At 56.1% G+C, this 17,907-nt stretch overlaps 1 protein-coding gene across 1 annotated transcript; it reads right to left on the bottom strand.

The window, feature by feature from the left end:
• Window positions 1-771: 771 nt before the first annotated feature.
• On the bottom strand, window positions 772-17,690 carry LRRC56 (leucine rich repeat containing 56; the record flags this gene model as incomplete). The annotated part of the gene is made up of 12 exons (XM_080693995.1): window positions 772-844; window positions 1,143-1,155; window positions 1,837-1,970; window positions 2,126-2,307; window positions 3,456-3,520; window positions 3,598-3,747; window positions 4,076-4,259; window positions 4,876-5,076; window positions 5,145-5,241; window positions 14,302-14,362; window positions 16,214-16,301; window positions 17,508-17,690. 12 exons carry the CDS (start codon window positions 17,688-17,690, stop codon window positions 772-774), a joined length of 1,431 nt encoding a protein of 476 aa, XP_080550121.1.
• Window positions 17,691-17,907: the final 217 nt, after the last annotated feature.

A 17,907-nucleotide genomic window follows, 5' to 3' on the forward strand; every position in this document is an offset into this window, starting at 1 on the left:
GTTTCTGGGACATCCTGTCTCAAGGAGAGAGAACTGCCTCCCAGCCTTGCAAGGGGAACCCCACGGATCCACCAGGATGGGAGGCCTGGCTGGCCTGGGGAGCCTAGGATAAGTAGATAGGACCCGGAGCTAGGCAGGGGGCACCTGAGAGGCCAGCTGGGGCTCCAGCCACACCAGCCTAGCCCCACCCTTACGAGGTCCCCTCCTGGCCGCTGCTCTGAAGAGGAAGGCCAGGCCCCATAGGAGGGGCAGTTGTTGAGGCAGTGCTGGGGAGCTGGCCGTCTCTACCCTTGGACTTAACCTGAGTGTTGGCCTTTGCTGTGTCCTGGCAGATCCCAACCCCAGGCTCTCCTCTACCAGGAGGGGCCTCTTAGGGCCAGGCCCACCTCCCACCCCATTCTGCCCAGATGCTCTGGGGTCTATGAGGCCAGAGCCCTCTTGGGCTACATAACCTACCAGCACCTTTGGCTCCAGTCCAGGTGACCCCAGCTATGGGCAGGGGTTTGAAGTAAGGGTGAGAATGGGTAGGGGTGATGGGGTTCAGGTGCCGCAGGCAGGGGAGGCCTGGTGTCTGGTCGCTGGGTCCCATGCTGGCTTCTGGTCTGGACATCCCTGGCCTCCGGGGCCGGGGCCTGAGCTCACCTCCAGGGCTGGGAGGGTACTCACTGTATTCAGCCCTCCTCCAGGCCAGGCCCCAGGCTGCCCAGGGCTCTAAGTCTACGCCCTCTGAACGGCAGGTCTGTAGACCCCCGGGGAGAGCTACTGCCTGAATCAGGTGGCATTGGTGGCATCGGGCACTTGGGGGGAGAAGGGGTCAAGTGATAACGCAAGGTCTTGGAAGGCTCTAGAAAGCAAGGGAAAAAACAGCGTGTTAGGGAGGACCTGCCAGACACGTGGACCGACGCAGAAGCACTGCCCCACCTGGGGGCCCGCAGCTCAACCGCGAAGGGGTGGCAGGACCCCTACCCACCTGCTATGCTTCAGAAGGACGCTATGGCCCCCAGCCCTGTGACCTCTGACCATTGCTTAGAACAGCTACCTCTGGGACAGGCAAAGGCCACAGGGCCTGGACTCTGGCCTTGGGTCACCTGGGGCCCATCCCTGAAGTGTGAGGCAGGTGACCCCAGTTACCCAGTACCCACCTGAACATGGCACCTGGAATAGGAGGCCCAGGCAGCTTTCAGAATGCCCCTCTCCCCTGCCCCCGGCCACCCTGCCTGACTTCCCTTGACCACGGGGTGGGTGGCAGCTGTTGACCCTTCTTGAGTGTCTTGGGGCACCCCTTGTCCCTGCCCAGGTGCTAGCCCACCCAGGCTTGGCCACCCTGTTCTCTGCCCTGAGAAGGTCACTTTGCTGACCTTCCTGTGGCCCTACCTGCAGTGTCCCTCCCCGGGCTTGCCTACTGCCTTGAGACACAGTCATTCTGAACCCGTGACCCTGGTGAGGGCCTGCCTGGGTTTACTTCTGCGTCCCTGAGCCGGGCGGGCATGAAGCACAGTCCTCTGCTGTGGTCTCCCAGCGAAGCCAGCAGCCCCACCCACCCACCTCCAGCCCGCCCCCTGGAGCCGCCATGTCCAGCGGCACATCCTGGCTTCTGCGTGTCCCCACCCTGCTGTGCCTCACTCTTTCGTGCGGACGCCTAGAGCCTAGAGTGGCTCACACAGCCCTCCTGTGGAGCTGCCTCTCGGATCCCACCCAGGCAGCCTCCAGGTCCCGTGGCATGGAGGAGGGAGGACTGGGATTGGCACCCACCCCAGGAGAGAACCACCCAGTGCAGCCCCTCCCAGAGCTCCGCAGAGGAGGCTGGGGTGTGAGGCTCCTTTCCAGCAGGCATACCTGAGGCCAGGCTCGGGGGGCTGGGGGGCGTCTGGGGCCCAGCCTGAGTCTCTTGCCCTTCAGGGGCTCGCCATGGGTCCTGGGAGGCTGTGGCCTCCTTCTGCTGGGATTCCAGCTGCCTGCAGGGCAGGGGCCTGGGTGGGGAGAGGGGAAGCTGTAGGACTGCCCCTTTGGACGCACTGGTGTGAAACCCAGATGGCCTCCTGGCCTGGGGCTCTGGCCAACTCCACAGGTCACCTGGAGACCAGTGGCCACTCAGCCAAGGCACCCCCAGCCCGATCCCCCAGACAGAATACATAGTGGAAGGGCTCCACAGGGTGGGGGCACCCACCGGAGGCCCAGCTCCCTCCAGGACTGAAGCCCCACCAGGGCCAGGAGGTCGCGAGTGTCTGCAGGGTGGGGCCCTGGGGTGGAGCGGCTGGGGGCCAGGCCTGGCCTGTGTGGGGACAGCTGCTCCGGAGATGCCCAGGCCTAGGTAGGAAAAGGGTTGATTTGGAATCTTGGCCCTGTAAAGGCTGTAGGGCAGGGCCCTGTCACACCAAGAGTCCCTGTAGGAGGTTAGGGCTGGGGGAGCTGGTACCCTGTGTGGGGGTGGGGCCTGGGGGCGCTGGTGCCCTGTGTGGGGCGCAGGGGCTGTTGGTGCCCTGTGTGGGAGTGGGAGCTGAGAGTGCTGGTGCCCTGTGAGGGCAGGGGCTGGCGGTGCTGGTCTCCTTGTGGGGGTGGGGCTGTGGGCGTTGGTACTCTGTGGGGGAGGGGGAGGGGTCACTGGTGCCTTGTGTGGGGGTGGGGACTGGAGGATGCTGGTACCCTGTGGGGGGTCACTGGTGCCCTGGGGGGAGAGGGCTAGGGGTGCTGGTGCCCTGTGGGGGCAGGGGCTGCAGGTGCTGGTCTGTGGGGGTGGGGGCTGTGGTGTTGGTCTCCTGTGGAGGTACCCAGGGCTGTGGGTACTGGTGCCCTGTGGGGGGGGGGGCTAGGGATGCTGATGCCCTGTCAGAGGGCTGTGGTGCTAGTGGCCTGTGGGGTCAGGGGCTGTGGGTGTTGGTCCCTGTGGAGCGGGGGCTGTGGGTACTGGTGCCCTAGGGGGGTAGGATTGGGGTTGGGGGCTGTGGGTATTGGTGCCCCGTGGGGTTGGGGCTGGAGGATGTGGGCGCTGGTGGCCTGTGGGGTCAGGGGCTGGGGGCACTGGTCCTCTGTGGGGTGGGGGCAGGGGCTGTGGGTATTGGTCCCTGTGGAGCAGGGGCTGGGGGCACTGGTGCCCTGTGGAGCGGGGGCTGTGGGCGCTGGTGCCCTATGGAGCAGGGGCTGGGGGTGCTGGTGCCCTGTGGAGCGGGGGCTGGGGGCGCTGGTGCCCTGCGGAGCGGGGGCTGGAGGTGCTGGTGCCCTGTGGGGTCCGGGGCTGTGGGTGCTGGTCCCCTGCAGAGCAGGGGCTGGGGGCGCTGGTGCCCTGTGGGGTGAGGGCTGTGGGCATTGGTCCCTGTGGAGTGGGGGCTGGGGGCACTGGTGGCCTGTGGAGTGGGGGCTGGGGGTGCTGGTGCCCTGTGGGGTGGGGGCTGTGGGCACTGGTGCAGTGTGAGGATCTGGGGTTCTGGACCTCTTTGGGGTGGGGTAGGAGGTAATACCTGGTGCTGGCGCCTACGCTCCCGCAGGCCTTTGGTGGGGTTCCCGCAGAGAACTTGGCCAGCACCTAAAGAAGAGGGTGAGGTGGGCCTGGTTTGGGGTCAGGGGCTGCAGGGTCCATTCTAGGCTGGGTGGGTCAGTTACCATGGGTGAGGGTGCTGGCGTTGTCTTCTGGGGCCAGGTCCTCGGAAAGCAGGCCTTCATGCAGGGGGCCCAGGGACAGGGCCCAGGGCTGGGTCTCAGGCAGGGACAGCACTGGGTCAAGTTTCCACATGGTGAGTCCGTGGGAACGATCTGCCCAGGGTCAGAACCAAAGGTCACTGGGGACCCTGCCCATTGGCCAGCTCCAGACTCTGTCTACTGAGTATGGTCCCGTCACCCAAGAACCTGTGTTCCCTGAGGCCGGCCTTTGATGGTCCCTTCCTTCCAGAGAGATCCTCAACCCCAGACCCCCTCTCCTTCTGCAGTTAGACAGGGGAGCCCGTGGCTGCTGATCACGGGACAGCGTCCTGGCCTGGATACCCAGGGCCAGGGCTGGGAGATGCAGCTGCTCGTCCCTGAGACCTGGCGGAAGGGTGGGAGGCCTCTTCTAGGTGAGGTACTGGCGTGGTGCCTGCCCTACCTGGCCGGGGCAGGGGGCTGTCCAGCAGGCTGCCTTCCTTGATGGCCTCTTTCACCATGAGCCAGTCCTGATCCAGCTTCCGAGAGGCAGACAGGTCGGTGCATGTGGCGGGCACCTCGTCCAGCATGTGTAGCTGAGGGAGGAGCTTCCTCACCTCCGCTCTGTAGTTATAGCCCCGGGGCACCTGCAGGGCAGACAGAGCAGGACGGCAGGCTGGGTCCAGTGGGTCCTTGGCCCAGCTGTGTGCTGCAGCCCCATCCCACCTGCCCGTGGCATGGGGTAGCGAAGCTGACAGGTCCCAGGTTCTGCCGGGCTGGGCTCTCGCTCTCTCAGGATCATGACTGCGCACTCCAGGCCTGCTCCAGGGCCCAGTGTTGCCCCAGCCATGGAGCTGCCCTGGGCTCTGGCTCAGCTGAGTGGCCAGTGTACTGGATGGACCCTGGTCCCAGCATGAATACCAACCAGCAGTGGCTGTTGGAGCAGGCAGAGAGAGGGCACACAGGCTTGGCCGGGAATGTGTGGTCCACGTGGTGCACGGGGCCTGTGAGGTGTGTAGATAGATGCACAGGCCTGCTGGTTTGAGTACACTCCTGGTGGGGTGCATGCAGGCCTACGAGGGATGGAGGTGCTCCGGGTGGAGCGTGTGTGCGTGTTTCTGCATGGAGGCTGGATGGGGCACGTGCGGCTCCAGGCATACATGCATGGGCTGATGGGACCTATGTGCGTGTATGTGATCCTGGAGGCCTGGCCAGCTCAGGAGCGTGCGCTGGCCGCTGTTGGGCCCCTCCCAGCATGCACACCTTGTTGGAAGGGCCAGGGGCCGGTCTCAGGCACACCAGGTTGCCCTCCAGAGTGAGGGTGGCCAGCCGCGGGCACAGCCGCAGACAGCGCACCTGCCCCAGGTCCTCCACACTGTTGGCCTCCAGGTCCAGCACCTCCAGCTGCTCCAGCAGGCACAGCGGGCTCAGGTCCGAGATGTCATTGTAGGAGACGTAGAGTTCCTGGGGGCAGCGTGGGGACCTCAGCTGGGTGCCACGGGACCCTGCCCCACCCTGGGCCTCAGACCCACCTTCAGCGCTGGGAAAGAGCCAATGCCGTCCAGGTCGGCCAGGCCACAGCGGGACAGCCACAGCACCTGCAGGCGGCCCAGCGCGGTGCCCAGGTCTCTGAGGAGGCGGGGGTGTGGTCAGCTCTCGCCTGCCTGGGGGCCGAGTCTTTGGCCCCGGAGGCCTTGTGTCTAGCCCCTCCACAGTTGGCTACCCTAGGTGCCGGGGCAGTTGTGACGGGGCGTGGCAGCTTCCTGTCCCCTCCTTGCGGCTTCCTGGCCTCTAGCATGGTTGGAATCTCCTCTGCCTCCTCTGGTCTCTGGAGCGCCGGGCCTGGCCCCGGGAGCTGCCCCACCCCATGGCTGGGCAGTGTCTGCAGTTCCCATTCCCCTGTAGTCGGTCGCATCCACCCTGCAGCCTGCCCAGGGCGCGCTTCTGATTCCTGCTGAGGTTCCAGCTCTGTGTTTTGGCCTCTGTCCATCAGTTTTGAAGACTGGCATTTATCGGCCTTGAGTGGCTTTCTAAGTGGCCTCTTCCTTGGCTGGACTTGGTGCCTAGTGCTTTCCTCAGGACTCACTGATGGGAACTCCATCTCTACCGCGCACAGTCTGCTGGTGTCTGGCTGAGCGGAGCCTGCTCCCACCAGCACTAGTGCTGCATGGCCTCAGCTCTGCCGGCTTCCAGCACTTCCATGGGAAGTCTGAGCAAAGACTCCCCTTTTTGTCCTTAAAGACAACTTAATCTCTTTTCTCATTTGCCCAAATTTTTACCTTTGTGTGTGTGTGTGTGTTTGTGGTACCGGGCGTGGAACCCAGGGGCTTTTCTACCTCCAGGCTATACTCCCAGACCTATTTTATACTTTATTTGGAAACAGGGTCTCACTAAGTTGCTGAGAGCCGCACTAAGTAGCCGAGGCTGGCTTCGAACCCGTGTGATCCTCTTGTCTCAGCCTCCCAAGGATGAGGATTACAAGCGTGCATCACCATGCCCAGCTAATTTTTATCTATACCTGGACATCCAGTAATCTTATTAGGAGACGCCTCAGTCCTGCTGGCACTGGGGTGCATCCTCCTTCCCACTTTGAAGAGACAGAGTGCCTGCCTGCCTGCCTTCCATACTTTCTTTCCGTTCTCGTTCTCTCTCATTCTACCTCCAAGCTACACTTCCAGTCCTATTTTTTTATTATTCTTTTTTTTTTTTTTTTTTTTTTTGCGGGTCTGGGGATGGAACCCAGGGGCATTCAGCCTCCAAGCTACACCCCCTGTCCTATTTTTTATTCTTCATTTTGAAACAGGGTCTCACTGAATTGCAGAGGGCCTAAGTAGCTGAGGCTGGCCGCAAACCGCAATCCTCAGGTCTCAGCCTCCTGAATGCTGGGTTTATAAAAATGCTGGGTTTACAAGCGTGTGCCACCATGCCCGGCTTCCTTTTATTATTATTATTATTATTATTATTATTATTATTATTATTTATTTTGAAACAGGGTCTCACTGAGTTGCAAAGGGCCTCACTAAGGAGCTGAGGCTGGCCGTGAACCAAGATCCTCCTGTTTTGGCCTCCCAGATGCTGGGATTACAAGCATGTGCCACCACACCTGGCTGCCCGCCCTTCCTTCCTTCCTTCCTTCCTTCCTTCCTTCCTTCCTTTCTCTCTTTCTTCCTTTCTTTCTTTTTGTGATCCTAGGGATGGAACCCAGGGGCATTCTCCTCTGAACTACACCCCAGCCTTTTTTTTTTTTTTGCGGATCTGGGAATGGAACCTAGGGGCATTAGGTCTCTGAGCCACACTCCCTGTCCTATTTTTTTAATTCTTTTTTTTTTTTTTGGTGTGTGTGTGTGGTTCTGGGGGTGGAACCCAGGGGCTTTCTACCTCTGCGCTACGCTCCCAGACCTCTTTTATATTTTATTTGGAAACAGAGTCTCACCAAGTTTCTGGGAGCCTCACTAAGTGCTGAGGCTGGCTTCGAACCTGTGTGATCTTCCTGTCTCAGCCTTCCATACACTGGGATTACAAGCATGCGCCACCATGCCCAGCTTTATTCTTTATTTTTTTTATTTTTTTATTTTTATTTTTTTGTGGTACTGGGGTTCCTGGAAGCCCTTCTACCTCCAGGCTACACTCCCAGACCTATTTTTACATTTTTATTTGGAAACAGGGTCTCCTAAGCCAGTGCGCGCGGCTGGCTTCGAACCTGCGCGATCCTCCTGTCTCTGCCTCCCAAGTGCGGGGATTACAAGCGTGCGCCACCACGCCCGGCTTTATTCTTTATTTTGAAACAGGGTCTCACTAAGTTGCAGAGGGCCTCACTAAGTAGCTGAGGCTGTCTGCGAACCACAATCCTCTGGTCTCAGCCTCCGGAATGCTGGGATTACAAGCATGTACCACCACGTTTGGCTTCCCAGCCCTATTTTTGTGTGTGTGTGTGGGGGTCTGGGGATGGAATTCAGGGGCATTCTACCTCTGAGCTGCACTCCCTGCCCTATTTTTTATTCTTTATTCTTTGGTGATACTGGCTGTGCCCAGAGGCTTTCCACTCCGGGCTATACTCCCAGACCTATTTTTTTATATATTTTATTTGGAAACAGGGTCTCACTAAGTTGCTGAAAGCCTCACTAAGTAGCTGAGGCTGGCTTCGAACTTGTATGATCCTCCTGTCTCAGCCTCCCAAGCGCGGGGATTACAAACTTGTGCTACCACGCCTGGCTTATTCTTTATTTTGAAACAGGGTCTCACTAAATTGCAGAGGGCCTCACTAAGTAGCTGAGGCTGTCCACGAACCACGACCCTCTGATCTCAGCCTCCCAAATGCTGTGATTACAAGCGTGCGCCACCATGCCCTGCTCCTTTTTTTATTCTTTAAAAAAATTTTTTTTTGTGGGTCTGGGGGTGGAACCCAGGGGCAGTCGACCTCTGAGCTATACCCCCTGCCCTATTTTTTATTCTTTATTTTAAAACAGGTCAATAAGTAGCTGGGGCTGTCTGTGAACCGTGATCCTTTGGTCTCAGCCTCTTGAATGTTGGGATTACAAGCGTGTGCCACCATGCCCGGCTTCTTATTTTTTTATTCTTTATTTTGAAACAGGGTCTCACTAAATTGCAGAGGGCCTCACTAAGTAGCTAAGGATGTTCATGAACCTGTGATCCTCCTGTCTCAGCCTCCCCAAGTACTGGGATTACATGCATGTACCACCACACCCGACTGGCTGGCTGCTTTTATTTCTTTCTTTCTTTTTTTGGTGGTACTGGGGTTCCTGGAAGCCATTCTACCTCCAAGCTACACTCCCAGACCTATTTTATATTTTTATTTGGAAATTGGGTCTCTTAAACCAGCACGGCTGGCTTCGAACTAGCACAATCCTCCTGTCTCCGCCTCCCAAGTGCGGAGATTACAACTGCTTTTATTTCTGACAAGTTTTTTTTTTAACTATCTCTATCTATCTCTATCTCTATATCATCTATCTATCTAATCTATTCTCTATCTACCCTGAGGATTGAACTCTGGGACCTAATACCTCTGGGCTAAATCCCTAGACCCCCCTCTTTATTCCGAAAATGGGGATTGAACTCAGGGACCTTCCATCAACCACACCTCCAGCCCTTTTTTTTTTTTTTTTTTTTTGCGGGTCTGGGATTGGAACCCAGGGGCATTTGACCTCCAAGCTACACCCCCTGCCCTATTTTTTATTATAATTTATTTTGAAACTGGGTCTCACTGAGTTGCAGAGGGCCTCACTAAGTGGCTGAGGCTGTCCGTAAACCGAACCGCAATCCTCCAGGTCTCAGCCTCCCGAAAGCTGGGATTACAAATGTGAGCCACCACGCCCAGTCACCTCCAGCCGTTTTTATTTTATTTTATTTTTATTTATTATTATTATTTTTTTTTTGTGTGTGGTACTGGGGGTGGAACCCAGAGGCTTTCTACCTCCGGGCTATATTCTCAGACCTATTTTATATTTTATCAAAAACAGGGTCTCACTAAGTTGCTGAGAGCCTCACTAAGTAGCTGAGGCTGGTTTCTAACCTGTGCGATCCTCCTGTCTCAGCCTCCCAAGCGCGGGGATTATAAGTGTGCGCCACCACGCCCGGCTTATTTTTAATTTTTTGAAACAAGGTCTTGCTAGGTTCCTGAGAGTCTCTGTAAATTGCTGAGGCTGGCTCAACCTGCAATCCTCCTGTCTCAGCATACCAAGTACCAGTATTACAAGCATGTGCCACCATTTAAAAAAATGGTGTCAAATGCCCCAGCCCTTTTTATTTATTTTAATTAATTAATTAATTAATTTTTTTTTTTGGTGGTACTGGGGTTCCTGGAAGCCCTTCTACCTCTGGGCTACACTCCCAGACCTATTTTTATATTTTTATTTAGAAACAGGGTCTCCTAAGCCAGCGCGCGCGGCTGGCTTCGAACCTGCGCGATCCTCCTGTCTCTGCCTCCCAAGCGCGGGGATTACAAGCGTGCGCCACCACGCCCGGCTAATTAATTAATTTTTTAATGTTTTTTTTGTGTGTGGTACTGGGGATGGAACCCAGGGACATTCTACCTCTGAGTGACACCCCAGCCCTAATTTTTTATTCCTTATTTTTGAAACAGGGTCTCACTGAGTTGCAAGGGACCTCACTAAGTAGTTGAGGCTGTCTGCAAACTGGGATCCTCCTGTCTCAGCCTCCCAAATACTGGGATTAATAACGTGCACCACCACGCCCAGCTTCTGTTTTTTAAAATGTTATTTATTTATTTATTTATTTATTTATTTATTTATTTATTTATTTGTGGTACTGGGGATAGAACCCAGGGCATTCTACCTCCAACCCTATTTTATTCTTTTTTTTTTTTTTTTTTTGCAGTACTGGGGATGGAACCCAGGTGCATTCTACCTCTGAGCTACACGCCCTAATTTTTTATTCTTTATTTTGAAATCGGGTCTCACTAAATTGCAGAGGGTCTCACTAAGTAGCTGAGACTGTCCACAAACTGGGATCCTCAGGTCTCAGCCTCCCAAATGCTGGGATTACAAGCATGCGTCACCACTCCAGGCCTCCCATTCCTTTTATTTATTTATTTATTTTTTTTAATGGTACTGGGGGTGGAACCCTGAGGCCTTCTGCCTCTGGGTTATACTCCCAGACCTATTTTATATTTTATTTGGAAACAGGGTCTAAGTTGCTGGGAGCCTCACTAAGTAGCTGAGGCTGGCTTTGAACCTGTATGATCCTCCTGTCTCAGCCTCCCAAGTGTGGGGATTGCAAGTGTGCGCCGCCACGCCTGGCTGCATTCCTTTTTTTATTCTTTATTTTGAAGCAGGGTCTAGCAGGGCATGGTGGCAGACACTTGTGATCCCAGCATTTGGGAGGCTGATACAGGAGGATCACAGTTTAAGGACAGCCTCAGCTACTTAGTGAGGCAGGCTGGGGGTGCCACTGGGAGGTCTAATGCCCCTGGTTTCCATCCCCAGTACTGGAAAGAGAAAGAAAAGAAAAGAAAGAAAGAAAGAAAGAAAGAAAGAAAGAAAGAAAGAAAGAAAGAAAGAGGGAGGGAAGAAGAAAAGAGAGAAAGAAAATCTCACCAAATTGCTGAGGGTTTTACTAAGTAGCTGAGGCCGGCTTTGAACCTCTTATCCTCCTGTCTACCTCCATCTTTGTGATTTTTTTTTTTTTTTTTTGGTATACCACCAGCCACTACCACCCCATTTTTTGTGCTAAAGGCTGTACCCAGAGGCTTTCTAACTCCAAGCTACATCCCCAGCCACTTTTTTTTTTATGGTACTGGGGTTCCTGGAAACCCTCTACCTCCAGGATACACTTCTAGACCTATTTTATATAATTTTTTAAATTTGGAAACAGGGTCTCTTAAGCCAGAGAGGCTGGCTTTGAACCTGGCATAATCCTCCTGTCTCCGCCTCCCTAAGGCGGGGATTACAAGCATGTGCCACCATGCCCAGCCATTATTTTTTATTTTGAGAAAGGGTCTCCTAAGTTCCTGAGGCACCTTGCTAGCTGGCCTCACCACAGTGGTATTAGTTAAGCAGAGGTCACTGGGAGGAGATGGCCCTTGTGCATGAGGGAGATGTCCTTGCAGACAGAGACAGCTGTCCTGTGACTTTGCTTGGGGCAAGGACACAGGGGCAAAAGGCAAGTGGAAAAGTTCCTGCAGCCTGGGAAGGACCAGCCCCCCAACACCTGCAGATCCGCGCCAGCCCTCAGTCTCCACCTCTAGCCTCTGCCTCCAGCCTCCAACCTGATAGATAAATGCCCTGTCCGTGCTGCTAGCCTTCCGGCTTGTGGTCCTTTGACCACAAAGACATTTTTTCCCTTTGGGAAATGAATACACTCATTGGTTCATCAATGTTAAGCCATTGTGGGGGGCCGGCAAGGTGACAAAGGGTCACATCTCCTGTATGGGGGAGCTCCAGGCCCTGGGCCTAAGGGCGAGCTGTGAATTAACCACAGGGAAGAACCGGCTCCTGCCTCCAGAGCAGGCTGGAGCTGTGTCTTCGGCTGTGGCGCCCTGATCTCGGTGGAGCCAGCAGTTCCTCCGGGAATGGCCGGCGCGCAGCCCAGAGCAGCAACCTGAGGTACTTCACAGAAGAAACCAGACTCCACGGGATACAGAAGGGAATACGGAAACTCACGAATGGAGAGATTCCACACCCATAGACAACAGCCCGGCAGGTAAACCGAAATTAGCGTGTAAATCTCTTTAAATTCCAATAAAAAATCCAGAAGATTAGAGGGTGCACGTGCATGTGTGTGCATGTGGAAACCCAACAACCTGACTGAAATTCATGGTGCAAGAACCAGTCAAGGCTCAGGATCGCTAGGTCAGTTTGTGAAAAGGCGGCAGAGATGAGGTGTCCCATGCACTAGGAAGCCGCATCAAAAAGACGGGTGGTATCAGCGTGAGAGTGGACCCGCGGCTGAAACTGAGCTCATAAGCACACCCACACTTGCGTGGCCCGGACAGAGCCGGAGGGATGACAGTCAGTAGGAAATCACAGACCTGCTTGTTTCGCAGAAAACAGGAGCACAGACCCACTCTGTGGCAGAACATGAAGCTGGTCCCAACATCCCGCCACAGCCAAAGGCGACTTTGCAGGTAGCTGGGATACAGGCCTAAAAAGCACCGCAAGACCACAAAGCAGACACAGGAAGCAGTGGATATCTCCGCGGCCTTGGGTGTGCACGAACTCCCGAGTAACTCCCCAAAGCTGGCCACAGCTGACAGAGCAGAACAAATCGGAGCAAAGGGCTCTGCTCAGGCCCAGGGTGCCTGGAGGAAGACAGAGCACACCTAATGAAGGGCTCGCAAAGTCTGACATGCAGGCCAGAGCAGGGTGCGGCACGCACTTTGAAATCCCAGTACTGGGGAGGCTGAGACAGGAGGACTGCGGTTCGAGCTTACCTCAGCTAGTTAGTGAGGCCTTCTGCAATTTTATGAGACCTTGTTTTAAAATAAAGAATAGAGCCGGGCGTGGTGGCGCACGCTTGTAATCCCAGCATTCGGGAGGCTGAGACCTGGAGGATCGCGGTTCGCGGACAGCCTCAGCTACTTAGTGAGGCCCCCTGCAACTCAGTGAGACCCGGTTTCAAAATAAAGAATAGCCGGGCGTAGTGGCGCACTCTTGTAATCCCCGCGCTTGGGAGGCAGAGACAGGAGGATCACGCAGGTTCGAAGCCAGCCGTGCGCACTGGCTTAGGAGACCCTGTTTCCAAATAAAAATGTAAAAATAGGTCTGGGAGTGTAGCCTGGAGGTAGAAGGGCTTCCAGGAACCCCAGTACCACCAAAAAAAAAAAAAAAGAATAAAAAGTAGGGCAGGGGGTGCAGCTCGGAGGTCAAATGCCCCTGGGTTCCATCCCCAAATCCGCAAAAAAAAAAATAAATAAATAAAATAAAGAATAGAGCCGGGCCTGGTGGCACACAGTTGTAATCCCAGCATTTGGGAGGCTGAGATAGGAGGATCATGGTTTGCAGACAGCCTTAGCTACTTAGTGAGGCCCTTTGCAACTCAGTAAGATCTTGTTTCAAAATAAAGAATAAAATATAGGGCTGGGGATATAGCTCAGAGGTAGAATGCCCTTGGGTTCAATCTCAGTACTGCTAAATAAATAAATAAATAAAACCTTTATTGCCTTACCTAGAAATAATGACATGGCACTCAGGGCCCTATCTGGATCCCTGAAGCTCCTCTGCCTCCCATTGCTGGCATGGGGCACACACTAGCAGGGCTCCACAAAGCTGCCTTGCTCAGACCTACCCATAATAATATATTCCTTTAGCTTTGCTCTTCCCAGTCCTGTGAGATGGAAACCATAGGGTTGTCTGTTTCTGCATGTCATGTTCTCAGTTAATTATCAGAACCTTTGGTGAGGCTGAGCTTTCTCGACAGTCCTGCTGGGGCCAGGAGAGGTGTGTTTTGCATGGTCTGTCTTCCCCATTCGGGGTCACCGGGGCCGGGCACGTACAGGGCTCCAGAGCCTCCTCTGGCCTCACTTGGTTTTGGGGTGTTTGCTAGAACCTCCTCACTGGTTGGAGTCTCTTGGCTAGAGGCCAATGAGCCCCTTTTGGACTTGTCAGCCACAGGACCCAGCGCTAGCAGGTGCCTAGTGAAAGGTTCGAGCCGCCCCTGCCCCACAGGGGGCAGGGCCGGAAGCTAGGAGGCGGAGCCCGGTGATTCCGAGAGGGGACCACGCTCGCCTCCCGCTCAGGAAGAAGCGAGTTCAGAGGGCAGAGGGAAGCCCGACAGAGAGACAGGGAGACGCACTCTCCCCCACCAGCCGACTTCCACGAATAAAGGCATCCATATCATATAATGGATCTCCGTGTGTCTCTGTGCACCAGGGGGACCCGCCAAATATCTTTCACCTCCCTCCAAGGGGGGGGTGAGAAGGGCTATGTGTACCTGGGTCTCGCCCCACAGGGGAGTTGCTGGGGCCAGGAGCCATAGCATGTAGGGCCCCTGCAGGCAGGTCACACAGGCTGTGGGCCTTGTCCCTGGACAGGAGCCCCCAGTAGGAACCCCACCCTAGGGAGCCGCCCACCTGGGTCCGAGCTCACATCCTCACGTCTATCCCCAATGCCCCTCAGGTGCACTCTGCCCTCAGCACCAGGCTGACCCCAGGCCCAGGCCTCGCTGATGTCTTCCACCCCACCAGCTGGGCAGGGCCCGGGCGCAGGCACTCACCTGAGGGAGCCCAGGCGGCTGCCGTTCAGCTTCAGCTGGTCCAGGTTGGGCAGGTGTACCCCTGTGGGCCGGGAGGGAGAGCTGGGCTGGGCTGCCCCTCCCTCAGGCTCAGGCCCCTCACCTCACCAGGCCCCAGCCCTTGACCTGCGGGCTCCCGGCTCTGTGGGGCCAGCCTCTGGGTAGAAGCCTTTGTGCCCTGGCTACATGGACAGGCAGGCGATGAGGGGCTGCTCCCAGGAACGGGGCGCTCCTCTGGCCGCCTTATTTGGAGGCCTGGTGCAGGGCTTGGCTTGGGTGCCCTGGGTACTCCCCTCCCTTACCACCTCAGGCCCACGGTCCCCCAGCCAGTGAGAACGGAGCAAATGCACAGGTGGGTGGGTGGCCTGGGATGTCCCTGGAGGACCACCAGGCCACTGAGCACAGGACTCAGCTTGGAGAACAGGAGCCAGCTGTGTGGATAGGGTCTGCCCTTGAGCCGCCCCTCTTCCCAGGCCAGCACGTCTATAAGCACCAGTCAGGTGAAAAATCTCAGGACTGCCCCACCAGTGTGCTACAAGACCCAAGTCCTGGGGAGCTCCAGGGCCAGCCTGGGGTGCTGTCAGGAGCAGGTGCCGGCCTCGCAAGGCGGAGGCCCTGAACTCTGGAAAGAAGGGGGAGTTGGGTGGGCCTGGGGGCACAGTCACCCTTAGGCTCAGCCTGGGGGCTGTGTCCAGGGGGCACGCGTGGCCCTGACCTCAGAAGGTCACATAGCAGCTCTACTGAACACTCAAGGATTTGACCCGTAAGCAAAAAACAGCAAACAAGACGGGCCGAGACCTTCAACCTCACTGTAATCACAGAAACACAAACAAAGCCCGCAGAGATTCTGAGGTTAGAATCCTCCCTGTTGGGGCTGTCAGTGGAATTTTTTTTTTTTCTTTTTTGATGCTACTGGGGGTGGAACCCAGGGGCTTTTTTCTACCTCTGGGCTATACTCCCAGACCTATTTTATATTTTATTTGGAAACAGGATCTCACTAAGTTGCTGAGGGCCTCACTCAGTAGCTGAGGCTGGCTTCGAACCTGTGCGATCCTCCTGTCTCAGCCTCCCAAGCACTGGGATTACAAGCGTGCGCCACCACGCCCAGCTCTGTCAGTGGAATTTGAGTAAACTCTTTGGATAGATAAGAGTGGAGGATCCGTGCAATGTGACCTGGATCATTGTACTGTGAGTATTTAAAAGCCTGTCTTCCCTCTAGGGGAAGACACTGAGCCCCCGTGTGGTGGCGCACACCTATAATCCCTGTACTTGAAAAGCTGAGACAGGAGGATCACCTGTTCACTCAGCTACTCAATGAGACCCTGTTTCAAAATAAAGAATAAAAATAGGGCTGAGGGTGTAGCTCAGAGTCAGAATGCCCCTGGGTTCATTCCCCAGTACTGAAAATATAAAATAAATAGAAAAGGAAAGGCACATTGAAGTGACAATAAGGGCTTCACATCCTCACCTCTCAAGCAGATCAGAAAAATAAGCTGCCTGCGCACGTGCGTGTGCGCACGAGGGGAGAGAATGTGCTGCCTCCTGGTAATCATGGGTGACAGGGAGTCGGGGAAGGACTCTATGGGGGTTCTTTGTTCTGTTCCTGCAACTTGTGTTCAAATTTGAATTTTTTTCAAAATAAGTTTTGAGCTGCTGAAGCGCTGTCTCCCAGGCTCGGCCTTAACTCACTATTCTTCCAGGCTGGCATGGATGTTGGGGTGTGGCCCCTCTGGCAGGCGGTTGGGAACTCTGAGCTGTGGGCTAACACTCTGGCTGGTGCCTGGCCTGGCTCTTGATCCTGGGATCCCTCCTAAGGAAAGAGCCTTGGTGCTCTCACTCCCAGGGGGAGGCAGTGGCTTCACGGAGGGGTGGGCGGGGCTGCCAGGGCGCTCACCGAAGTTTCCCAGGCTATTCTTCCGGGTGTCCACACACATCTCCAGCACACGCACCAGCCGGAGGTCATCCACCTGGGCCAGGACCTGCTGTGGAGGTTGACGGGGCATCACTCTCTGCTGCTTCCATCTGTGGCAGGGGGCGCTGAGGTGCCCATGGGAGCGGGTGGCGGTGTCCCCCGCCTCAGGGAGCAGGGGCCAGGACTGTGCCAGAGGAGGGCTGCCCTCAGGGACGTGGTCTTTGGAGACCTGGGGTTGGAACACGCTGGTGCAGCTGGAGCTCAGAGCTCGGTCCTGCAGCCCCCTCCAGCCCCATGGATGAGGCAGGCTGTAGGCTACGGCCGGGGGCCCTGCTGTACTGCCTGCGCCCTGGCTTCTGGACAAGGCCTTCTTCCAGGCGTGCAACCCAGTCGTTATCTTCCAGGATCCTGCCCCCCACCCCCACCCCATGGGATCAGTGGACACCTCAGAGGGAGCGTGAGGCCCTGGGGTCATTTTGAGGGACCACCTAGGTGGTGTCTGCACTCTCAGGGCAGCCATGAGGGAGGCAGCGCCTGAATGCGGGGACACGGGGTCCCCAGGAGGGTCCTGAGACCGTTGGACTTGAGGGTTGGGAGCAGCAGTGAGCTCCTCACCGGCTTGAGGGGAGGCTATCCAGACAGCAGAAGGGTCCACTGGGTTGGGAGGGGCACAGGAGCCCAGCCCAGGGAGGGTGGGCCTCTGTCCAGACTGTCTAGACAGGTGCTCTCTGAAGGCCCTCACGCCCGACCAGCTGCCCTACATGTTCCCTGGTACCTTGTGCTTTGTTTTTTTTTTTTTTTTGGTTTTTTTTTGGCGGTACTGGGGGTGGAACCCAGAGGCTTTCTACCTCTGGGCTATACTCCCATACTCATTTTTATATTTTATTTGGAAACAGGGTCTCACTAAGTAGCTGAGGCTGGCTTCGAACCTGCGCGATTCTCCTGTCTCAGCCTCCCAAGCGCGGGGATTACAAGCGTGCGCCACCACGCCCGGCTTGGTACCTTGTGCTTTGGGTTCCCGCCCCACCTCCCCAGAACCTCAGCTGGAGCAGTGAGGAGCGTCCATCCCTGGCCTGGCTCGGTCCTGTGTGGCTCCAGGGCCTGGGGAATCTCTGTTACCTGGGTTGCCCGTGCTTTGGGGCTTGGCAGGGTCCCCAAGGGTAAAAAGGAAGAGAGCCCTGGCTTTGGGGCTTGGGCTGAAGGCAGGATGGGCATGGGGGGAGGCCCAAGGTCTGACCTCATGCAGGCCACAAGGCCAGCCCTCCCCCACACTTACCAGCCGAGCAGGGGACAGGTGCTCCTCTGCCAGCCGCTCCTTGCGGATGTCCCCATGGCTTCCCAGGCCCTTGCTCTGTGGACAGGGATTGTGTAGGCCCTGCCAGCTTAGCTCTCGGATCCGGACGCTGGCGGTACATGGCCGAGGCCCCTGGGATCCATCCCAGGCTGGGTCCATCCACATCCAACCTGCCAGGACAGGCAGAGGTCAGCTTCTAATTATTATTATTGTTATTATTAGTAGTAGTAGTATTTGGTACTAGGGATGGAACCCAGGGACATTCTACCTCTGAGCTAGACTCCCAGCCCTATTATTTATTTATTTATTTATTATTTATTTATTGTACTGGGGGTGGAACCCAGGGGCTTTTCTACCTCCGGGCTATACTCCCAGACCTTTT

Source organism: Muscardinus avellanarius (genome assembly GCF_963383645.1).
Source record: "Muscardinus avellanarius genome assembly, chromosome: 1".
In the NCBI taxonomy this organism is placed as follows: Eukaryota; Metazoa; Chordata; class Mammalia; order Rodentia; family Gliridae; genus Muscardinus; species Muscardinus avellanarius.